Source organism: Brienomyrus brachyistius, chromosome 17 (genome assembly GCF_023856365.1).
Source record: "Brienomyrus brachyistius isolate T26 chromosome 17, BBRACH_0.4, whole genome shotgun sequence".
Classification (NCBI taxonomy): domain Eukaryota; kingdom Metazoa; phylum Chordata; class Actinopteri; order Osteoglossiformes; family Mormyridae; genus Brienomyrus; species Brienomyrus brachyistius.
In genome coordinates this window covers 21,773,048-21,797,499 of record NC_064549.1, presented here as the reverse complement: position 1 = coordinate 21,797,499, position 24,452 = coordinate 21,773,048, and the positions used below count along the sequence as shown (strand labels likewise).

General features: G+C 50.4%; 2 protein-coding genes across 2 annotated transcripts; both read right to left on the bottom strand.

The window, feature by feature from the left end:
* Window positions 1-12,090: 12,090 nt before the first annotated feature.
* Window positions 12,091-20,471, bottom strand: copb2 (COPI coat complex subunit beta 2). Its single transcript, XM_048980998.1, has 22 exons — window positions 20,313-20,471; window positions 18,927-19,064; window positions 18,745-18,831; window positions 18,533-18,659; window positions 18,255-18,403; window positions 17,932-18,078; window positions 17,729-17,828; window positions 17,492-17,634; window positions 17,149-17,348; window positions 15,894-16,004; window positions 15,713-15,801; window positions 15,521-15,627; window positions 15,288-15,431; window positions 15,030-15,160; window positions 14,735-14,942; window positions 14,528-14,638; window positions 14,213-14,427; window positions 13,558-13,650; window positions 13,283-13,463; window positions 12,932-13,003; window positions 12,650-12,805; window positions 12,091-12,433 (listed from the first exon to the last, which is right to left on the bottom strand). The coding sequence occupies exons 1-22, from the start codon at window positions 20,313-20,315 to the stop codon at window positions 12,338-12,340; spliced, it is 2,808 nt and encodes a 935-aa protein (XP_048836955.1). The 5' UTR covers window positions 20,316-20,471; the 3' UTR covers window positions 12,091-12,337.
* Window positions 20,472-21,911: 1,440 nt separating this feature from the next.
* Window positions 21,912-23,691, bottom strand: LOC125711756 (retinol-binding protein 2-like). The gene is made up of 4 exons (XM_048980997.1): window positions 23,558-23,691; window positions 22,733-22,911; window positions 22,337-22,438; window positions 21,912-22,168 (listed from the first exon to the last, which is right to left on the bottom strand). The coding sequence occupies exons 1-4, from the start codon at window positions 23,628-23,630 to the stop codon at window positions 22,118-22,120; spliced, it is 405 nt and encodes a 134-aa protein (XP_048836954.1). The 5' UTR covers window positions 23,631-23,691; the 3' UTR covers window positions 21,912-22,117.
* Window positions 23,692-24,452: the final 761 nt, after the last annotated feature.

Here is a 24,452-nt window from a genome sequence, read left to right as displayed (position 1 = left end):
TCCACAAATATGAGGTCCACAAACAGTCAAACGAGCAAATATATTCACAAAGAGGTGCAATCAACTTAACGTAATGGGTAGGGGGTGACACGTATAGTTATATATACTGATGAATAAATGCGTGTGGCAAACATCTTGGGAGTGTGGAATAAACCTGGGATTCCTCAAGAGTTTAATACCTGGATCTGGACAGTAAAACGCCATATTCATCAGCATCTGATGAGACGCATTTAGAAAGGGGATTCTGCAATGCCTCATTTATCATTATTGCTTATTATAGGCTAACATATTAGGCTATGTCGTATAAATGATGTAATAATGGGTCGCCACACACACAATCATGAACAATTGCCTTGCGGCGATTGTGTGTGTCTGTGTGTAATTTTATTATATATATATATATATATATATGCGCGCATATAAACTTAATTGATAAACCCCGTAGCCCCTTCTCCCTTTCGGTCTCTGACCACGCCGGGGTGCCTCAAAGCCCGGCTTAGGTACAGTCCAGCCACCTCCCCGTCCGCCGTGTTTCCAATTACAAACCCACTCACAGCCTCCCCCGCAGCGGCGCTAAATAAAACCGACACCGCTGGATAAGCCACCTTAAAACACCCCCTTTGTAATCCTATTCTTTCCCTTTACCATCTATCAAAACGCACTATAGCTGCGTCAAAGTTCGAATACACAAGTCCCTATCTCAAAGTGTATTATTTGTAATAATATAAATATTATTTTTAGAAACATTGCTTATCACAACTGCGTAATAATTAGCCTAGGGTTTCCGATGATTCCGATGAGAGGGAACTTTACTCCGGCAAGTATACTGATAAAATGAAAAAAAATAAAATAAGATCAAATAAACTACATTTCCATCATTACTTTTACTGGGGTGTGTAAATGTACAGTTTGACCTCTTAAGATGTCATTATTGGCGCAATAACCTGCGCATTGCCACACTGACTTACCGCTTTCATTCCCTCAACCCCCTATAAAGTGTCAAAAGCACCACCCGCGAAGTTACTGGGGGTATGAACTTTGTAAATACGTCTGCGATCCAAGAAGAGTTGCTTTTAGGTTTAAACGGCATGATATAGACCTAACGATTGCAGAGAAAACGCATTGCGTGAGAGGATCTTCACAAAAAATAGAGATGCAAACTCGTTGCACATAATCCTAGTCCCCATGCAAAAACCGCCAGAGACCCACGGTGACTTTTTTCTCACATATGCAGCCCATCGTCCAACTGATATCCGTCCTTTCGCCTTTGTTCCAGCAGACGTGCGCTCATGTCGGGCAGAACCCGGGGACTAGGCGTTGGGGCTTCGACCATGAAGACCGGGGAAATTGGGTTAGGGTTACCGCCCTTCTGGGGATGATCAGTGGAGAGCCGTGACAGGATCTCGGGAGGCCGGTCCGCCAGTAGTTAGCATAAGGCTGACTCTGGTGCTGGCATTTGACCGATCAACTAAAAAAACATACCGCCAAACAGAGACTGATTTTGCATAGTCTAAAAAAAATGTGCTACTATTTTTACCGGCAAAATGCGGTTTATATGAAAATTTAGACCAATTGACATCTTACAGTTTATTTATGATACATCTGTCCATCAACACGATTAATTGACATCGGAAACACACGTTTGCTTTTGCGAATAAGGGGCTGAATATAGCGCATTTGCCCCTCCCGTCAGTCAAACGCGCGTCTCTGTGGTGGCGTTGCATCACAATAGCAGCAAATTGTACTATTTTTATCAGTCTTGTAAACAGTCACATTGGATGGATGCGGGAAAATGTTTGTGGAAACGACTGTGTAAAAAAACATTTAAACTGAGCCGAGGGACCCAGCTAACCTCATCGGTGCTGGGGCTTTCAGCGGCGGCGCGAGGGGGGGCGGGATCTTTTTGAGGTTCTTCGGCCAGGATATTTGACCAACATTTGCACCCGCCCCCCTTCTCCAATCCCCCTCGGATTGATTAAATTGGATCAAGATGACACCAATAATTGGCTCAAGCTGCAGTCCACGCAGCTCTAGTGATCCATATCTAACTCCTTTGTTGCTCGCGTCCCTTGCCGCTCTGTGTTAGATTTGGGATGGTTTACCTTGGCCCCATCACAAGCATTTTAACACAATCCCCCCTGAAAACTTAGGATTGGTGACATCATGAGATCGACGGAAAGGTTACATTTTTCACAGATGTCTGGACAATTATCAGCTTTCAGGTTTTATGCCATTTCGTTTAATTGTTCTATGTTATCTGAGGTAGCACTACCAAGGAAATGTGGAAACGCTGTACTCTGAGGGGGAATTAGATATTCATGGAAAAATTCAGGGGCTGGTGAAGGAGAAAAATAGACTACTCTCAGAAATGTAATGGACATTTTAAAACATTTGCAAGGAAGATATCCTGAAATATCCTGTAGATATTTCATAACCCGCGGCAAGTTGCTACTTCTTAAAACAGCTACCTTTGTTAATTGCACTATTCTGAAACTTTTGTTTGTACATGTTTTCTAAACATCATATTAATGAATTATTCAACTCCTTTTCCGGGTTCATTAGGATGTTTACGTTAGCAATAAACCGAAAGAAAATCATAATAAAGGTAGAAGAACGAGGGAGAAACGTCAACACGAAATTAATTAGAAATAATACACTCCTCCCATATTCCTGAACGTTGTCCATAATTTAAGTCGCTAAATGGATTTGACATGTTTGTTTTGTTTCGACATTCCTGACTACTGGAATCTACTTTCCCCCTCAAAGTTGTCAACTTTCCCTACCGCTATGCCTAGTTTCACTAAGCAAACGCTATCGCTTGATTTGAATCAAATCCAGTTGGCATAGCAAACCCAAAAACATCAGTTCCTCAAACAATGACCACGAGCCTATTGACCAAAAAAAAATAAATTTAAAAAGTGTGTGTGATTCGTGTTATTTTCGTTCCTGTGGATGGAGGGGCACGGTGAGCGACTTAATACTCAAATCCGGTAATGATCTGTCTCCAAACTCCATTTTCATTTCCGATGCATTTAAATACCTGTATATTATCTTAACGCGACTGCTTGGGACAAACCGGTGGGAGCGACTCATCTCTTTGTCACGATCGGATCTGGCACCGAAGATGCCTTGAGGAAGCACGACAGCCTTGGGCCAGCAGTCTCCGCCATCATCCAGCGTGTTTCATGTGGGCTGGAGTCACGGTCGCTATGGTATCACGAAAGAAATGTTATAAACCCACGTTTAGAACAAAACGACACACTCGTTGTTTTAACTCATTAAAGAGACAATCCGACAATAAAATGCATGATCATTCAAATCGTGTCATAGCCGCTCTAAAACAGGCCTCTAAAACAACGCTCCTGCACATCATCATGCATTGGTTCTGACCCCCGCGCTCGCACGTAACACACCACGTTTTCATTAAGTTGCTGTGACTTTGTGACGATGGAACGGCCGCTCTGTAACGTCACTAAAACGCCGTGAATATGTCATGAATTAGTCGAGCCTCTACATCATTTAGCGTACAGTGACAAGTGTGACACCGGCATCCTGCGCTCTCAGTAAACACCCGGTACTCACCAAGATGTGTCCGGTTCATGGGGGTCCCTTCGTGGCCCGATCCTAAAGCCGGTGTTTATTTACATCAGGAAAACATTTAAAACCGGAGACTTGCTGCTCTGCGCTACGAGATTAGTCACGGTAACTCAGTGTGTGTGTAAGCTTTGCCCCGGGGTAAATCCCACACGGTGGCGTGCGACGGCAGACAGTCATGAACTGAAATAAATGTTTTTTTTAAACAAGTGGAACGTGATGAGGTACATTTTAAAGCAGATATTTTACCGCAAATGTAGCTGTACAGGAAACTTTCAAATATGCATCTGAGGAATAGTTTTTTAATAATGGATGTTTTTCTGCAGAACAGAAGAATTATTTCAGAACAGACCGCGAGGAAAAAAAGAGAGGTGACGACAACAAAGATGATTAGGGACAGTTGGCAAATTTCGGGACTTTACAGAAACAGCTATTATGCCCTAGAAAAGTAAAACACAGCGACTATGCTGACACTGAGAAAACGGGGTTTCAGAGTTTTTTGTTTGTCCATCCATATGTGTCGTAAGTAAGGAAATGGAGCTTGCGTATTTATTCCAAAACCAGCAGCTGATCTAAAATATATTGTCACGAGATGAAACAGCCTGAGAGAATGAATTTCGGTTGTAGCTCAATTTTGATAAAATATGCGGTGCTTTACCTTTGAAGGACAGTATGCAAGATTTAAAATGCGAGCAATCGTTGTGCTGTTAGTCTGGCTGGCAGAGGGCGGTTCCTCGTGATTAATGGAAATGGACAGAGTGAAATAGACGTCAGATGACAGTGACAGAGTGGGACAGCCTCTGATTGGCACTGTGTAACAGTACCTCGGTGTTAGTGCCGAGGGAGAGGATGCTGGGAGGCCGAGGGTCACATTATTACCGTCCGCTATGAGTAGAAAATGAAGCAGAGGTCTGGGTCCATCGCAAACGCTGTGCGTTTGGGGTCGAGGTGATTCTGTTACACTTAATGTAACCTGGGAACAGGCCTGACAGACAGCCGAGGTCAGGCCAGTCGTGTAAACGGCTGTCAGAAAGTTCATCTCAGACTCATGTCGTAAGCGAGTCATTTGAGTCCCGTCGTCCGGGAGTGTGAGAGGCCGCCGGGCTGGGAAAACGGGCCCTGGCAGGCTGTGAAGGAAAATCGTTGGCCGGGGCCACGATCCGAAAGAAAGGAAAGTTATCTCCAAGTGAAAAGTTCACAGCGGAGAAGGAAAACATTCTTGGTTTTGGGGCATCTTTAGGTTTCCTGCCAGGCAGGAATACGCGTCACGCACGGCCGGGTTGCTCATGGCCCCCTTCTCCTCAGTCACATGACCTGGGTGTCTTCCCCTGATGGTCCTGTCCTGTTTATTGTTAGCTATGCCGGGGACTATGGCCGCACAATCATAGTGATACGTGTTACATTGTACTTAGGTGTGTGAACAGCACTGCTAGTACTGAACATGTGACCATGTGACCTGGGACATGCCCACTTCCCAGGCTTAAATATGCCGGACACATCAGTCACTGGACTCATATGCATGCACAAACAAAAAGCGTGTGTGTGTGTGTGTCTGTGTATGTGGGGGGGTGGGGGGGGGGGGTCGCCTTCTGCTCTAAGGCACGAGTCGTCGGCCAATCACATGCTCGGGGCCGGGCACAAAGCACCGCAGCAGAAAAGTTCGGTGGAAACGGGCTGGTCTATTCCTTAGGGGGAAGATCAGAAGAAGCGGCCATAGCTCCCAGTTCCTTGATGCTGCCATGCTCCGGAACATTCCACTTGCATCTGGGTGCCCACGCTGGGGGGCTCAAAGCTGAGCATAAATGCCCCACTGAACTTCAGTTGCTGCTATTCTCTTCTGCAGGGCGGAATGGGCCCCACCCCCAAAGAGAATCAGGCCGGGGGGGGAGTGGTAGCATCACCCTGCTCCAAACTCACTTGCCAATGTGGCTGTGGGGGGGTGACCCTTCTGGGTGGGCGGGAGGCTGACATGCGTTTTCAGTTCATGTGTGCCGATGCATGCATGCAGGGACACACACACACACACACACACACACACACACACACACACACACACACACACACACGTGTGGCAGCACCCCGAAGATCAGGCCCCTGCTGCATGAAGAGCGCGGTCCATCCCGCTATGGTAATGCGAGAACAAAGGAGCCGTTTGGGAGGAAAGCAGCAACACGCTAAGTAAATGCAGCTGATGTTGCATCATACTTCAAACATTCCTCAAATTAACAATAAGTCAAGGGGCGGCCTGCAGGGGGAGGCAGCGAGGGAGGGGGAGCCGGCCCCCCCCGATAAAGGACTTAGCCTGGCACCCTGACAGCACCGCTCTCCCGCCTGAGAGAAACAGCATTGGGCCGCGACCCCCGGGCAAGATGGTGGTGGCGTGGGGCGGAGAATCGCGGAAAAGGACCCCCAACAGAGACCCCTTCAGGACACGTGCTGTGCGGCCTGCCTCCGGAGAGAGGAAAATGCTCCAAGATGGAATATTTTGTTGGGATAAAATAACATTCCCTACGGGCCGGATGCAGGGCTATGGTGAACCGCCCATCTCCACCTTGGACGGACTAGGGTCCCTCAAATGTGTGCGCTAGCCTGTTAGCGCGAGGGACATTATCTCCTAGGGGCCAAAACTACATAGTGGCTCATTTCATGTACGGGCCAACACTGCACAGGGGCCAAGACCATGCAGGAGCCACCACCTCAAAGGGGCCAATAGCACATAGGGGCCAACACCGCCTTGGAGCCAATACCATGTAGGGGCCACCAACTCATAGGGACCAAAGTCATGTAGGGACCAACACCATGTAGGGGCTGGCTGTCTTACAGACTATGGGAAATCCTAGTTTGACTGCTAACTAACGCTGGTGGGGGGGGTTGTTTACGCCTTGATGGGCCAGATAGAGAGAGATGAACAAGGCAGAGAGGAGGGGGAGAGCGAGAGTGAGATATGAAGGAAGAGAGATAAGGGTACTATGGGTGGGGGGGGGGGGGGGAATCATGCATGAGTCACATACTGCTACTTGTATAGACAACAAATTCTAAAATAAGAGATGTGTCATTGAGCGTGTGTGAGCAAAGAGTGTGGTGAACATCACTCTGGGCTCTAAGGCACTGGAGGGTAAGCTGCATCTCAGGGATACTTCAGAGTAAAACGGAAACAGAGCAATATGGTTTTCAGATATGAATTTGTTGTTTTAGGGTTCAGTCTGAAGCTGAAGCTCTATATTTTCTCACCAGTGCGGACGGCGCAGATGTTCTCAGCCAGCTGCTAGAATGTTATTCCTCCACATGAAAGGCCATGAGCGGCTGCCCTGGCCTGGTCACATGACCTGGTCACATGATCGCGCCCCGGCATCGACGTTTGCTCACGGAACCAAGCCGCGTTGTGCAGATGTTGCGTTGTGGAGGCATGAGGGTACCGAGCACGTGCACTCATGCGTGCAAAGACGTACAGACAGAGTGACACACACATACATGCACAGACACCATCTCCAGTCCACAGCCTTCAGCTTTGGCAGCTTTAAAGCAAAAGTGTTTGTTTCTCTTCAAGTAGCACTTTAGTAAGGCTCTCGTCTTCATGCTCAGGAGCAGCCCTTACATGCGCCGTGAGCCTGACTGTAACATGAATGACACACGGAGAATCCACATGCATATCAAAGATCACTGAAAGTCAGGTAATTAGGCTAATTATAACGGGGCAGCAAATGTGTCCAGACTCCAGGGGCAGATGTGTTTGATAACGTCCAGCTTATCCGCTAAATTAAAATGAAAGTACAGCACAGGCCATGCAACCCAGGAGCTGCGGCGGAAACTGGATCCGCTGGCCGGCAAGAGGGGGAGAGAGAGCCTGAAGGACAGTGCAGCCCAGGCTGGGCTCATCTTACTGCTGCAGCTGGCCGCTCGGCACGCAGGGGCCCCGGGCCGGGGGTGGGGGGCTGCTCAGTGGCCAGCCTGCATATGCCCCTCTATATGTATCCTGGCTGCAAAGTGGAGATTCACCTTGAGGCACCTGACAAAAGACACGCCCCCTCTAGTGTCCGACTTGTGTAAAGACACCCAGGGAAGGCGATTCCATCTACTGTAGTGAACTGTACTGTAGTAAAGACAAGCGGCCATTTTCCCCATGCATTCAGGGATTTTAAATGCATACTGGTAGTAATGGGAGAAAAAAGGCCTCCAAACTGTCAGTGAGTGGAAGGGATTACTGTGAGCATCCAATCACTTCCCAGTTTAACCCAATGGGAACAGAGAAGCCAGCAGGAACTGGGTTAAAGGGCCGTCGACAGTATGCGGTAGCCCTTCCCACGTGAGCATCGAGCCCCCCCCCCCCCCCCCGAGTCTGTACCCCACTTCATGTAGCCAGCCTCCCCAGCGTGGGCTGATGGGAAAAAGTACATGGTGGCTCACAGGCTTCAAGGTCTCAGCTGGGGCTGCGATTTGGAGATTGCACATTTCCCATGATGCACCTGCCAGCAGTGTCTGTAAGCAGATACAAGGAACAAACTTTACATAAAACTCGATCTCTCCTTTCCTTAACCGCTTGTCCCCCTGCTGCCTGTCGGGTTAACGGCAGTTAATGGCAGTCTCTGACCCAAGTCCTACTTGTCAGTTTTAGTAAAAAAAAAAAAAACCATATACCCAAAACACGATTATTTTCCCTGACCAGCGAGTGGGTGTCCTGGGAAGGTGCAGAGACGGCATCCCATCTGCCCCGCCTGATCGCTCTCCTCTCAGACGCTGTTGATAAAGCCCGATGTGGCGGACGCCGTGTTCCCGCTTATCGTGGGTCACGTGAGCCTGTCCCAGCTCTCCTTGGCCTGTGACGGCTCCCGGGGCCTCGCCCATCCGGTCCCGTGCTGTTTTATGTCGTGCTGCTTCCGAATATCTGGAAGGAGAAGATCCTGAGGAGCTATCGACACGGCAAACAGATGCAGCCACTCCCCCGGCCGCACACGTCATTCCCAGCACGACATCCTGAGGCGGCAGCACTGCCAGTCTCGCGGGGCGGGTCCAACCCCAGCGCCTCTCGGCATGCAAGGATGGGATGCCGATTCGTTACCATCCCGCTGATTACGATTCACAGCTGGGAATGCGACACTGAGCGCGCAGGCAGGCGGGCAGGCGGCTCAGGGAACGAGCGCCACTAAAATTAGCAGTCAGTTCAATCAACGGGGCAATTTGGTGGTGCGGAGTGGGGGAGGGGGGCTAGTGCGAGCTATCGGAGGCCCAGCCCTCGGGATTTCCTGCCCAAAGTGTTCCTGTGGGAGATTCTATCCTAATTACTGTCACGTCCATGGGGTCGGGGGGGGGGGGGCCTCACATATCGTTCTCCGTCTTTTTTCCTTCTTCCGCCTACAGGATCCATGAAGGAGCACGCAAGCTGCACATCCCTCTCCGAGTCCCGCCCCCCTAAAGGGCGATCCATGGTTACGGCGCAGTATGGCATGATCTCTCGTTCAGGGGCCAGGCCCCCGGGGCGGCGTTACGAGGCGAGTGGCCGCGGCGGCCTCGCCACGGGGCCAAGTTCGAAGGTGATCGTTACGGCTCGCAGCGGAGCGTGTGCGTGAGGGTCTGGGTTTGGAATCCGGTGAACATGAACAGATGTGGCTGTGTTTGGTGCAGGAAGAAAAGGTGAAGCAGGAGGCTCGGGTTACAGGGGGGTGGGGGGCAGCGATGAACGCCTTGACCCAGGCAGAGCACCTCAACCTCCACCTCCTCCTCCACCCCCCACTTTACCGGCCGGTGGCACTTCTCTCACTCTTTAATCTCGCCGCCGGTGGGAGACAAGGCTGTATCTGCCCCCCAGCTGGCGGGGAGACTCTGCCGCTATGTCACCGTGCCCTGCCGGACCCTCCCTGTCCACACAACTCCGAGAGGAGGAAAAGAAGAACGGGGGGGGGGGGGGAGAGAAAAGCACAGTCCTTGAGGCAGTGCCCCCCCGTCTTCACCTCTCCTTGAACCCACTCTCTCATGTTCACCATGCACACGCACCTAAGTAAATAAGCACAGGCATGGCACCGCGTGGCCTTAGCGTGTGCGTGCTGGGCTCGGATTTCCATGCCCCCCGGTACCGGCCCAACTCGGGCGAAGGGGGGGGGGGGGGGGCGGAGGCTGCACATAGTGTTGCCAGCTTGTTTTTAAACAGTAAATGATTTTGACAGAATATAACAGATGTGTGAGGATCTGATCATCTCATTAGTGGGGTGAGCCTGCATTTCCCAGGATGCAATATGCATAGACAGAAACATTTCCTTCACTCAGGAGAGTCGTCCTATTTGAATTACAGGCCTGTGAAGTGCAAAGTATTCAGGAATGGAGGGAGCAGGCGAGCGTACTTGTTTATAAATAGTGTGAGATTTCAGGACACAAACGAAAGCGGTTCTGAAAACAAGGCGGGACCCCCCCTACCAACGTGCACAGAGGCTCTGCCCTCACAACACAGCGGCATCAGACCAATCAGGTGTGGAATTTGGTGAGGTGCTTATCACGGCTAACGAGGTGAGGATGGAGTGCCGGCAGCGGCATCAGCTCCAGATGCACGCAGCTGTTAGGGGGTGAAAAACCTAATCCTGAGACCACTAAGCAAACAGCTTGTTTTCCCAGAGAGAGAGAGAGAGAGAGAGAGAGAGAGAGAGAGAGAGAGAGAGAGAGAGAGGCAGGTAAGAGGATTGGCACAGGCAGGGCTGTTTACGTGGCTATAGTGTGTTAAGGCTGACTTACACTGAATAGATTCCACGCCATTGGTGGCTATGCAGCCACGCAACTTAGGCTGTATAGCCTGAAGCCTGTAGTTACTGCATCAGAATACAGTGGAGGGAATGATGGGATGGGCAGTGGAAGAACGCTGACAGCAGAGCACAACTCACAAACCGGATCAGCCCTTGCGTGAGGAGCAGTGACCTCACGCCGATCTCTCCCGTCCACCCCGCAGCCCCCCCACCCCAACAGCCCAGATTGCGGTTCCGGCGTCGGCTGGCCTGTTTACAGAGATTCCTGAAAACAAGCGACACCCGTGATTGTAAGGAACTAAAACAGAGAGAGCCGCACGAAAACAGGGCGTCGGCCCAGTCGGCCTCACAGCACCGCATGCGACACGATCTTCAGAAGCACGGATGGAGGGGCAGGGGGCCGGTCGCCCCCCTCAAGGCCGAGCGGCTCTGCCCAACACTGACAGACAGCCACCTGCCGGCCTAATCTCCCATAATTCCCCTCCTCTGAGGTCGGGATACAGAAAGCGCACGGACCACGTTGCCAGGCAACGGCAGGATTTAACAGGCACGTTTCTGCTTTCCTAAACACGGCCGGTGTCCGGCCTCATAAATCGGGACAAAACAAAACTGGATAGAGCATTCGCTGCGAATCAGTTTTCATGCAGTTACCGTTTTCCTCACTATCATAGCTGCAGCTAAATAGATAATAAGCATGCGTTCGATTCCGGGTACCCCCATGTCCTTCATCGCCGCATTCCAAACATGTCCAAATACCCAGGTTCAGCTGCGACGGGCGGGCAGGGGCCTCCCCTTTCCCCCAGACAGGATCCCCATATCAGCCGGCGCGGGAACGTAGTGTGATGCCGGGCAGCCCGTGCGCGGTGACTCACGCCGTGTCTCAAGGCCTGATTACGCCGCCGTGCCGCGAAACGTCCTTCCCTCGGGGAGTCGGACTCGCTCCGCAGGACTTATCAGAAACACCTCGTTTAAAAAAATAAGGAGCGACGAGCTCCCTGTGACGGACAACGGTTTGACGTGTTAGTCAAAAACTGTGCACATTTAACCAGCAAATGAAGATTATGCTGTGCCCCGTAACCTAACGGATATTAACAGAAATTATAAAACACTTTCACATTCTGGACTATCATCGTACTCAAATAATGTTTGAAGTAACAAGATACAACGGCGTATCTAATCTGGCATTTAGCAGGGCGAATTGCAACCATTTAGGCAGAATGTGCCATTAAAGATGGCGCTCTGGCGCCATCCACTGGCAGCACCAAGTCATCACACCAGTATGTAAAGTAAACGATCTTACTACCGCTTGGGGGAACATGACGTTTATTATTAAAACGGGAGCTGTCGATTAAAAAAAAAAAATAAGAGGGCAGACAGTTTTTCTCCCAACACCAAAGTGTTCTCACCCTATAAGCCCCCATTTTCATACTACATTCAATAAGACACTGAAATTGTGTGCATAATAATATCTAATATCCAGTATTCATCACTAACCACTGAAATATTATGAAGTCTGGGAATCATTTCAATTTTCCTGTCATTTCCTAAAATTCAAAGCCGTCAAATGTCTGCCTCGTTTAGCATGCTTTTTAACAGCACAGTCACAGTTCCACCTTACCGTGACTGCTGCATGTGCCTGTTTGAGCTCCAATTCGGCACCGGAAGCTCTGCTGAGTAAGTGCATCTGCTGAGCTCGCATTAAACACTACTGGAATCACAGTAACGGGACAGTGTGACATGTGCGGCTGAACAGAAGCACGTCAGATCCACGTTTCAGGACAAGGGCTGGTTTATTAAGCTATCAAACACTAACAGGCACACAACATTTAGCATGACACGCGAGAGCTGATCGTTAAAGCCAGATTTTCCCAGTATAGTACAAAACGGTGCCCAGCACTGTGCAGGCCCCTCCCCCCACCCCACCCCACCATCCAGTCCCTCAACCCCTCCCATAGCAGGAACTAGAAGGTATCAAAGAGAATCATTTGGTCTCTCGGAGCAGATCTTCTGCAGGAGTTTTAATCATCTAAGAAGTCATCGTCCAGGTTAACATCAGCCGTGTCGATGTCCTCCAGATCGAGGTTGTCCAGGTCTGCATCCAGATCATCGAGGTCCTGGAGACACAGTAGAAGGACAGGGTGCGGGCTGTCAGGACCCCAGATGTCACACTGATGTCCACAGCAGCTTCTCATACTGCTACTAAGACTACAACACTCCTCTGAAGGCCCACAGGACAACACATTATCACAGGGGTACCTGCCAGCATGACTCACTGAAGACCCGAACCCACACCCCCACTTGGGGTCCCAGGTCGAGACACTGCTGCTTACCTCCTCTTCCTGTTTAGCTTTGCGACCCGCTTGCGGCTCCTTCCCCTTCATTTCTCCGCTGCCCAGAGGTTCTGCCAGCTGGGTAGGTGGAGCCATTCGTGTCGCTACGGCGACATCTGGGGTCACGGGAGCGCCCATTTTGAGCTCTGTCGCTTCCTGTACACACGTCGGTACGAAGCGGATTAACAAGATGTGGATATGATGCTTGTGATTTAAAGGGTACAATAGTCCATGGGGGTTGAAGAGGACAGGAGCACAATGAGAGACCCTCTCCCCCCCTACCTCAGCTGGGGCAGGAGCGGCTGTTGGCACAAAGCCTCTGGCTTCTTCAAGGACGTTCCTTTCCTCATTGGGCTGAGTGAGACAGAGGGAGAGAGAGCAAACAGAAGAACAGTTAAAGCAGGGGGGTGGGTTTATCCAGGGAGCTGGCAGCCAAGCCTAACGAACCATCCCGCCTCCCCCCCCACCTGCCCTTTATGTTCACTCACGCTCGGTTACTTTTTACATTCATCATTATCTCCCAGGAACACACACAATGCCTTAATTACCAATTTAAAATAATCCCCGAAGCAGAGCTGTATGAGGAAGGAGCCCCCAGGGGGCAGTAGTGAGACGCACGGCTGCGCAGCTCACCGTCACCAGCGGGTAGTCTTTGGCCGGCCTCATTTTCCTGGAGGTCTCCTTCAGGTACTGCTCAGCTACGAAGGCCTCCCGCAGGCCAGGAAACAGGTTCTCGTACTCGGTGGGGTCAGCCAGCGCCTCGCCTGCCTTCTGGTTCACCTTGGAGAGGCTCTCCCTCCAAAGCTTCACCACCCTGCGGGAGCGGAGAGGAGGGTCACTGGGGGAGGAGGGAACGCTCTTCTTAGACACAGCCCGATGGGCCTTGGCACGGACGACAGGAGTGATACCTGGACACCTGGCTGGGCAGGTACGTTCGGGCCAGGAAGGCAGCCTCCGGCAAGCGGTTGGTGCGAATCAGGAGCTCCAAGCACTGATCGAGCCTGAGAACAGGGAGAGACGCTCAGGGGTCAGTACTGGCTGCGAAGAAGGTACATACACATACACACAGACAGAGGGACAGAGAGAAAGGACAGGGGGAAAATGACCTACATGAGGAGGACAGAGGCAGAAAGAGAGAGAATGAGAGAGACATACATGTCTAAAGACCACGTTAACATTTGCATCCCTTAAAAACGGGCAAGGCAGATGACGCCTTATATTAGAATACCTGCGTCTTTTTTAAGTAACATCAACAGCCCATCTTTAAAAACATCAGGCAGAACAAACAGCTTTCAGTGCCATACTACTGAGTTCAAATGCAAGGCAGAGATTTTGTTCTGCTACAGAGTGGGCAGAATCTACCAAGGGCTGCTGTCAGTGACCATACAGTCTGCACGCATCTGTGCGTCTCTCCCCTTGTAGCCAATGGGGAAGCTCGGGGCCGCACAGCTCCCGCCTTACAGCCATTCCTATTGGTACATGTCATGCATCCCCCATTCGCAACAAAGACCTCCCCACAAAGACCCCCGCTATTCTCCACACCGGCCAGCTCGGGGTACGTACTTTCCCTGCAGGAAGTAGGTCATGAAGGCCACGTTGTTCTTGCCGTCGCGCTCGGCATGCTCGGCCAGTCGGCTCACCATGGCGGCGTTGCCAGAGGCGGTGGCCAGCAGCAGCAGCCCGCCGTAGTCCTGCGCGTAGTGCAGGCACTCCTGGGCCAGGCTGAACTGGCAGCGGCCGATGGCCAGCTCAGCAAGCTGCTTCCACTTCTGCTCCGACTGGGGGGGGGGGGGGGGGGGGGGGTGGGGATTCATGCATCAGTATAAACACATCGTCGCACTGCAAATGGCGCTTTGGCACACAGCATGCGGGACCCACCTCTGCCTCCATGGCCAGCTGATAAGCGATCTTCAGCTCCCCCAGCTGCAGCGCCAGCTCAAACCGGTGCTCGGGGTCCGTGGACACGGCCAGGGCCTGCTGTTTGAAGCCCTGCGTTGGCGACAGAACACAAGCTGGTCACATGACGCGGCCTCCAGCCTAGTCACGTGACGTGATGTCATCAGGGGTGACCGCGGTTCGCCCCACCTGCTTCTCCAGGAAGTGCGCCACGCGTGTCCTCTGCTCCTTGGGGATAGTAGGCAGCACTTTGTCGGCCATGCCGAAGTCCCGGCGCATGACGGCCGTCTGGTACTCCAGCACAGACACCAGCAGCGAGTAGCTCACGATGTTCAGCTCCTTGTCGCCCAGGTAGAGCCGGTCGTCCTTGGGGATGTAGCCCAGCAGGTACATGGTTCTAACGCAAAGCAGAGGCCCACGAGCGTCAGCCCAGAGCGCCGGCACCGAGGGGCTGGCTATGCAGGTCGCTTCGGATCCGGCCTACCTGTCCAGGTGAGCGATGGTGACGATCTCCCCGCCCACAAAATAGTTGAGTCTGTTGACGGAGCTGGTGTATATGAAGCAGTCACCCACCCACAGGCCGGTCTTCACGATCTCCTGGATCTCCCCTTGGACCTAGAGCGCAGACAGAGGCCGGGTACCCCCGTGAGAAGCGGTGAGATGCCTACAGACTTCAGGGTGACGGTCTGTAGCAGCAGATGGAGCCTTCTGGACAGTCTCCTTGGTGTATGACCGGACGTACCTCAAAAGCGTCCTCGATGCCGTCCTCTGTGACTCCCTCGTTGGACTCCTGGGCTGCTGACACCTTCTCAGATAGATACTTCAGGATGAAGAAGGATTCCTCGGTGGCGATGCACACCAGCTCCCCTGAGTCTGACCAGAAGATCTAGGAGCCCAGAAATGAGTCACGTTCCAGTGATCCGTTGGGCAGAATTTCACCTCAAGGGGGCTGTGTGACACGGAGGGTGGACTCACGTGTTTGGGCTGGATCTCGATTCTGCGAATCAGCTCCGTGTTCTCCCAGTCGTAAAACGCCAGGCCGTTCACGGACCGCACTCCCAGCAGGAACCCTCCGTAAATACCTTCAGGAAATAACTCCTCAGAGGAAGATCCGGCATCGCAGAGATGCACACGGCCGCTCGAATCGAACTCGCTTACAAAACCTACCTTCTGCCCCAAAATCTGGTTTGAAGGACTTCTTCTCCTTGAAGTTCTTAAAAATCTTCACCACGCTGTTGCTCTCCCGGATCGCATACCTGCAACACGTCCGACACGTTCAGTCACGTTCAGTGCCAGAACCAGGCCCAGAAACACCACGAGCGCAGTCGGCGGAGACGGGTCATCTTACTCAGAGGAGTCGTGGGCCCACACAAACTCCTGGGCCGAGCCGAAGCTCTTGTTCCTCAGTGCCATGGCCGTGTAGATGATGTACTCTCCATCTCCACACACCACCACGAACCTGCAGCAAAATACAGAGGCATCCCACACCAGACAGCCAGGAGATTAGAACATCTTCTCTGGTTAAGGTTCTAAGCAAAATATAACCCAGAGGAGGAGTTTTCAACCTGGGCTGCACAGACTGTAGGAGACCCCCCTACCTCGGGGGAAAGGGGAACATGTTCAAGAGGAAGCCGTCAGAGAAAGAAAAATTAAAGCCATATTATTTTCATGAGCACACATGGGAAGGAGGTGGGAACTTAGCACTGGTCTATTTTCACTTGGGGGGGTCCCTGGATGAAACCCCCTTACTCCAGCAGAATGAACAACAGAAAAAAAAGACAGATTTAGATCAAGGATGGGCAACTGACGGCCTTTCCCGCCCGCTTACTGTGCGCAAATATTAAATGCATGTTTCATAAATGAACAGAAGGATTATGAAATAAATACTGGCACATCATGCTGCCTTACCACTAGGGGGAGCTAGAGATGGTTACCAGAGGAAATATAACTATATGGATGAGTGGAATGTCCGGATAGGAAGATGTCAGGACGTCAGGATGTCCGGATGTCAGGATGAATAATGCACTCTTTACAAAGCTGACCGCCATCTGATAATTACTGATGAATTTCCATGCCTGTCTTCAGATCTTCTGTCCGTATTCTGTTGTATTACGCGTTTTAAAGCCAAATTTAGGTGACTTGTGTACTTTGTATAGTTCATGCTGCACTTGCTGTTTCTCCATTGTGTGCATTTTATGTAATAGTGCGGTATTTTGGCACTATTTTCAAACAATGTGTTGATTTCTTCTTTCGTGTTAATGTAAAGGTCTGTGTATATTTAAGTTACTTTATGCTGATTTATGTCCTGCAGACTAAAGTACAGAATGCTGGAGAATTCAGTTCTAAACATATCACATCACGAAATAAATACAAAAATAGCTGCAGTACAATTTTATATTGCTCGCATGTGCTGGGTCAACACAAAAAAAATTTAACTAGTTCCATCATAACTGTTAATAATATATATATGGCTCGACTTTAACCTAAAGTTGCCCATCCCTGACTTATATCACGGGGTAAAGCGACAGTCAGTAGCTGAGGCTGTGTGTGTGTGTGTGTGTGTGTGTGGGGGGCTTGGGGGGGGCACGGCCTGACAGCCCCACCTGCCGTTGGGGTTGTGCTGGATCGTCTGGGGGTAGATCTCGCAGCTGCCCATGTCCTTGACGGCCAGGGGTAGCCGCTCACCGTCCTTGATCTCCGCCTCGCCCATGGCCTTCAGGTTGGCCTGCTGCACCTCCGAGTGCTTGGCCCAGATGATTTTGCCGTTGGCGTCCATCGACATAGCGGGCTCCTCGCGGCCAAGCTGTGAGGACAGTAGACGGGCGGGGGGTCAGGTGGGTGACTCACAGGTAACAAAAGCCAGCTGATCCAGGGAATAAACAGAATCAGGAGGAGGGAGCAGGCTGCTTGGACATTGATGGGCAGATAGACGCGGCATGGACGCACCTTAATGATGATGCTGCCCTCGTCATAGCCCAGGGCCACGCTGTTGGAGCCGCGCAAGCCAGACACGCACCACACGCGCTCCATGCCATAGTTAAGCGTGCTCTCTAGCCTATAGGTACTTGAGTGCCAGATGCGTACTGTGCCTGTGTGAGGGGGGGGGACAGGGGGAGGGAAACTGGTCACATGAGCAGATAAAGATGGGTGGGACACGGCCGATGGTCCCAGATCGACACCCACCATCCTCAGAGCCCGTGATGATGATGGGCAGCTCGGGGTGGAAGCTCACGCAGGACACGTTCTGGGCGTGTCCCTCCAGAGTCTGGACACACGTCTTATTCTGATTGGAGAGAGGGCCCGTCAGTGTCTCGGGCGCGGGGCAAAGCACAGCGTCGCTAAAATAACTATGAGCACAGCACCCCCTAGTGGCAGCACACTGATACCTGGTAGTCCCAGATCTTGACGAGACGATCGTCGGCACCAGAGATGAGGTAGGGTTTGTCGCCCCCACTGTAGTAGTCGATGCAGTTCACCCCCTTCTCGTGCCCCTCCAGGGTAAAGTTGGGGGAGGAAGAGCCAAGCTGCCAAACCTACAACGTGCTCAAGAGTCAGAACTGCAGGACGCCCCTCAACTGGCCTGACTCCACATCCAACGCAGAGCTACATATATATTTACAACGATACACGTGCGTGTTCTCTAGAAACATGCCAAAAAGGGAGTCTGCCATGTGTGGTGCGTCCCTCCACCTCCCCCCAGGCATCTTACCTTGATGGTCCTGTCGAGAGAGGCGCTGGCAAACTGGTTGTTGTCCTTGGGGTTGATGACGATCTGCATCACGTAGTGAGTGTGGCCCTCGAACACCTGACTACAGCACCACTTCTTATCCCAGTCCCACAGCTTGATGAGCATGTCGTCTGTATCCAGACACAGAGACACCCTGTCACTGGCAGAATACCTTTCTTATATAAGATGCACAAGCCGATTAGATTAGCGATAACCGGAATATGCATGTTTGTGAGCAGGAGAGCGCTGGCTGTCCGCACCGCTGCTGGTCAGGATAAAGGGCTGCGTGGGGTGAACGGCGATGCAGCGGATGTAGTCCGAATGTGCCTCGAACATGTGCACGCGCTCCAGGGTGTTGTAGTTGAACACACGGATCTGCATGTCGTCCTGCAGTGGGTGAGAGTGTGAGACGGGGAATGAGCAGTGACCACAGCCGCACCAGGTCCCCAGACAGCACCGCAACGGCACTCACCGCCCCCGTGATGACCCAGTTTTTTCTCGCGACGAACTTGGCGGCCCTGACCGGCAAGTCGCACACCTCGAAGGTCTTCACAAGGGTCTAGGAATTGGAGAGAGAAGTGATTAAATAACGGCAGCTCCAGGTCCGATGCCCCTCCCAGGGGGTCACTAGAGACTAGCAGCAGTGGCCCTTACCTGCGTCTCATGGTTCCAGACGCAGACGCTGCCATTGTACAGGCTGGCCAGCATCCATGGCTCGGTGGGGTGGAGGTCCACACTCTTCACACGGTCCGAGCGGGCGGTCAGCTTCCGCTTGATGTCTAGTCTGAGAGGCTGAAGGGCGGCAGTGACAAGAGATGAGTGACCCTCTCCATACGCATTCTTAACAGGCACCCAGCCTGCGTTAAACAGGGTTAAAGCTGTTTATTTGGGTATTAAATGCACATTTGCCAGATGAAATTTAACATTAGAACATGCGGAAATTACAAGTAACACAATAAAAAGAATATAAAAAAAGTTCTTCAGTTCTCTAAAAAGTTACTGATATCTAGTTGGATGGCTAGATGAACACCGCTTCAGTTCATCTCCTCAGGGGACCCCAGACATTCCATGCATGTATTACATTTCACCACCAGCTCACTTAACCAATTAGTTAAAAAAAGTTGATAACATATTGATTAGATATAGGTGGTGTGTTAGTGGTTGAGGAAAAAAAAAAAAGTGTATTGCAGAGGTGGGGAAATTGTCCCATGGAGTCCCGACGTGGGTGTGGGGTTTAGCTATGACCTTTCAATCAGCCAGTAACTGTGGGTCCACAGGATGGGAGATGAGAACCACGGTTTTATTACTGGCTGATTGAGAGGTCATCCCAAAAACCCGCACCCACACCGGCCCTCCATGGGACAGGTTCCCCAGCCCCGGTGTACTACGTGGAGGCTGCAAAAAATGGGGCGATTTTAGCAGAGGTTTTGTAATGGCTCAGCTAACACACTGACAGGCAAAATAGCATAATTTTACACCAATATAAAGATCATCAAAAGAATTTTCTTTGACAGACTTTGCCACAATACTGTATATTTGGATTTTACACATTATACAGTTGAACAACTACATAATACCGGTAAAATATTTAAACATGTCAAAAAGTAAGTAACGGGTCTTGTTCGGTAGCAATAGATGTTACATACGGAGGACAATCAGGCAAGGTTAGATCTGAAACGTAGTAATTGTACTTTAATTTTTCTGATTAGCCATGCCACGCAGCTGTAAGGCAAATACACCAAACTGAGGCTGAAAATATCATTACGTTTACTAATAGTTAACGCCCATAGTTCTGAAAACAGAATAAAGTGCAGCAGACATACAGATAACTTATTACATACAGATATAATGTACGTAGAGATCATAAGTCAAAACGTTGGCGATTCGCGGAAGGATCGCCGGGCCTGGGCGGAATCACAACAAGCTGCCCGGCTCTGTGTCACGGTCGCCCTGACCGAACACCACAAGCTTTACAACTAAAGCGACCCAAACAGGTCGACAAGCCCACGGCGCATAAAACGCACATTTACACCGACTTACCATGGTTTCAGGCACCGGCCGTCGATTTCACTTTATCCGGCTCCCTCAGTCTCTCAGTCCGCTGGTATGCCTGCGTCGCTACAGTAGACGTGGAGTTTCCTGTTTATCGCGAGATTTACGGTTGGGGAACGAGTTCTGGCGAGATTTCTGGTTACCGTAATAACCCGAAGATATGTCACGCTGAACGTGTTGCCGTCAAAAAGTGATGAACAAGTTTGTACCGTACTCTTCCGCGTAGAATATTACAACTGACTGAAATAACTACGAAAACTAAATTTTAATACGTATTACATGGGCATAAAGGGTTGATAGAAAGTAGATTAAAACATTTTGCTTTCACCACAGTGCATGTATGGAATTGTTGATCCGTCATCCTAATCTGAAGTGACTCTCAGAAGTATTTTTTTACAGTGCTAGAGTTGGCTAAAGCAATTCATACTAACAGATCATCAGTTTCTTCAAGGACTCCAAAGTATGTAATTGCACTTTCCTTTACAAATCTTTGGTGTGATTCTTCCTCTTCAAAATGTAATTAAACAAGATCTCTGTGGTAATCATTCTCTCATTTGCATCACCGGTGAATTATTATAGTGCGTTTCCATATCAATAACCCATTCGTTTAATTATTAAGTCATAAAGATTTTTAACTTTATTGTTATATGGGTTGTCAGCTTCGGTCAGCTGGCTGGCGTGAGATTTTTAATTTGTGACAAGTCTGCACACGCATGCACAAACATTTACATGTATGCAACAGTCTGATTACCTTGTAGTTCGCTTTTAATGTGGTTAATTTTAGCTTTATAATGAATAATGCAGATTTATCGTAAGACGTATTGTGTGAGAATGAGAGTCTGAAAGCGTGAGTGTCACGCCAGATGTATGAGTTGGCAGGCCTGTGTTATATGCCGGCCCTTACGTTCCAGGCCCCTCCACGACCCTGGTCAGTATAAGAGACTAAGATGGATGGATATATATTTAATAGATATGAGTAAATGTGAATACAGTACACCCTCAAACTCACAGTCACACTAACGGCATCAGATGATGAAGTGCACTGCAGGGGACAGGATCTCCCCCCTCTTAGCTTGACAGCCTCGTTCGGCGTTCTTTTCCTGTGTGACGCGGCACGCTTCTAGCCCCCCCCCCCTCCCTTTTCTTTCAGCAAACTTCTGCATTAGCAATCGCTTTCTACCGACATCCCCCAGTTTCATGCTCAGCTAGTGACGTTCATTATAATCTCTCCCATTATCAGATTTGCAAAAGTCTATTAATAACATTGACGTGTGTGTGTGTGTGTGTGTGGGAGGGGGCGGTAATGTCATGTGACACGTTTACTTGTATCTCATTACCAGACATTATTACCCCCCACTGTTTTTGTCCCTCACTCCCACACTTCGATGTTCCAGCCTGTCCTTAATCCAGTGCCCATTTTACTTCCCCGATATGTCTTTTTATTCCTCTTCACTGATTTTGGACCTATTTCCACTCGCCTCCCTATTCTACTTCCTCATCCCCGGACTGCGTGGTTCGTTTTGCCTGGAGCATCATGGAGTCTTACCCACACCCTCACATACAATGAATATCACACTCACACCACACAACGTGTCATTTTTTTAATATAAAATGCCATTTAATCACTTTACATACATATAAACATTCCGTCCAAGGTGTACCCCAGCCTCGTGTCCAGTGCTGCCTGGGATCGACTCCGGGCTGCCTCTTGTGATGCTCCCCAGCGGTTGGAAGGTGAATGAATAGATGAATGTATAAACATAACAATAAAATAAGCATGCTAATTACACGCTTTATTTTTTCTTGAACACCTGATGACAAACTTTGTCTCCACATGTTAGCTCCTGAAATGTAAAAGAAGCCAATTCATTCAGTGCAACTGGTAATACGGAAGAGAAGTTACAGAAAACTGTCTGCAGTTCCAACTCTCTCCAGTAGAGGGAGAGAACCCATTCCCTAGCGCATTGCCTTTAATTTCTAAATAAGGTCTATGTCCCGGGTAGAACACTCACTAAGTGCAGCAGGTCCCCCTCTATCCAGTGTTTCCATCCCCGGCTGGCCTTCTCACCCTTCTGAGTACACACCAGCGTGTCTCCATCCCAGGTGACCAGGGTCTGAAACAAACACAGCAGCACAGTCACCACCGGCATCGCTTGAAGAGAGTCAAGCTACTCCCCCCGATGGATGGAGGTCTAAAAGGCGTCAATGGCCCCAGCAGTGAGCAGAGCCTGTGGCTCAGTAACTCATTGCTTAAAGCATTACTGCACAAAGGCTGGATGGAGAAAACAGAGATCTCTAGAGATCAGGGTAAATAAAGCTTAAGAACATCCAGCAGAGTGAGCAACTGGGGAATGATTCCAGTTGGAGGCTTTGGGGAGGGGGGGGGGGGGGGGGGCGGGATGTCCCACCTTGACCACCCTGTTGTCCAAGCCCTTGGTGTGCTCCTCAAACTCTACCCCCACTGTGAAGTTCAGCTCGTAGTTGCGGAAGGTGCTCAAAGTCTTGGTCTCAAACTTATCGCCATCCTGAACAAACACCTTGGTTTGAGTCAGGTGTTGGGCAATCTTTCGGGTGGCAAAGTCGATGTCTGCAGGAGGAATGCAAGAAAAAGCACCTCAGTTTATCACCACAGATGCTGCAGATCGCAGCCTGGTCATGCTCTGATTATTTCTCGTGATCTTCCAGGACTGCTTTGGCATCCGGGTCGTTTGGGAGGATGAATATTTTCATGACACAATAACAATCAGCTCAAAAGTGCGGTGATATTCATGCCACATTTCCCAGAAATAAAAATTCAATTCCACATTTTACATTTTCATCACCTCCTTATTTAGCCTTTCAAATGATGTTTTGTTCCACCTCCATATTGGTGCAATTTACAGTCTCCCCCAGGGAATCAAGGTACCAAAATGAAAGTTTAAGGTGCAGCTGCAGGGAAGAGACAATATGAATTGCAGATAAATAGCTGAATAACGGAAGACCTCAGACTGTAATCGACGACGATGGCGAACCGCCAATGGGGCTGGCTTTGCATTAACGTGACATGTGAGCCAGACCTAATGTTTCACAGAGGGATAAAACTGCAGAGGAGGCTAAATCTGTAATTATCGGGATGGATCTGTGTGCTGAAAGTCATGCAGTGACGACAGAACTAAGTGAAGCAGTGATAGAATGCTCTGCTCCCCACTTTCTCTCCTTTTCCTGTAGATCATGTAACCGGAGACGTCTCTCACCCAGAGCCTTCATGTAGTCCTCAAAGTTATCGTTGCGAACCATCTCCCATTTTCCGTTGTAATCTGCAGGCATGTTTGTGTGATGGTGGGGGATGCGGAGTCCTGTGGGTCGGCGTGGAGACGGTGAAGAGTGGTGGAGGACAGCTGCAGTCCTTGCTGATCCTTTTATATGCACTCTCTCCTCCATTAGTGAGTGCCAAGGTGCAGAGGTCAGCCGATAAGGCCGTTTATGGCTGAGGGCGGACGGGCGGGGCAGGGGGCAGCCAGCACCGCCATGGCACAGGATGAAATATTAATTACGGTGCAGTCAGAAGGGGGGAGAGGAGTGGAGGTGGGTATGAGAGCAGGGGGGCCTTCAGGAAACCAGGACGGCTTGCCTTGTTCTTTAAACTCCGGCTGAGAAAGAGTCTGGTACTATCAATCAGACCTGAGCAGCACAGCGACCCACAGGGGGCATCTGAGTTTAAAGAGGTGTTAAAGTTGTCAGCAGCGTACAGATAAATCTTTCCAAGGGCCACTTTGAATTGCACGCCCCCGACAGGGGTCCCCCGTGCCATGGCTGTGGAATCCGCTGTTGCGAGGGACCCAGGCCTCACCAGTGCCGTCTCTTTGACCCTGGGGATCCGCCTGCCCGGGTCACCTGACCATGAGGCCTGCTCGCCGGCCCATGCCTTTGCACAGCGGGCCTCTGGCACTTCGGAGGGAAGACTCATCACGACCTGCATCCTGCAGAGTTGCTGAGGAGTGCTGAAGTGTGTTAGTGGTGTTTCTGATGCACCTTAGAATCATTAGTCGTTAAAAATGCATGAGCCAAGTGTCACTACGTTTCAGAGGTTGGGCTTCCTGCTTCGGGACAGGGCTGCTGAGGCCGTTGGGGAGACGATCTCCAGACCAC

Bases quoted from the DNA above. Each gene is read 5' to 3' on its own strand.
- LOC125711756 (XM_048980997.1), bottom strand. From the start codon at position 23,630: ATGCCTGCAGATTACAACGGAAAATGGGAGATGGTTCGCAACGATAAC. The intron at 22,439-22,732 runs GTGGGACATCCC...TGTTTGTTTCAG, and splicing joins TGGACAACAGGGTGGTCAAG to ACCCTGGTCACCTGGGATGG. The intron at 22,169-22,336 runs GTGAGTGTTCTA...TTTACATTTCAG, and splicing joins AGGGGGACCTGCTGCACTTA to GAGCTAACATGTGGAGACAA.
- copb2 (XM_048980998.1), bottom strand. The intron at 18,404-18,532 runs GTGCGGACAGCC...GTCTGGATACAG, and splicing joins CTTTATCCTGACCAGCAGCG to ACGACATGCTCATCAAGCTG. The intron at 13,004-13,282 runs GTGAGCTGCGCA...TGTCTCACTCAG, and splicing joins AAGACTACCCGCTGGTGACG to CCCAATGAGGAAAGGAACGT.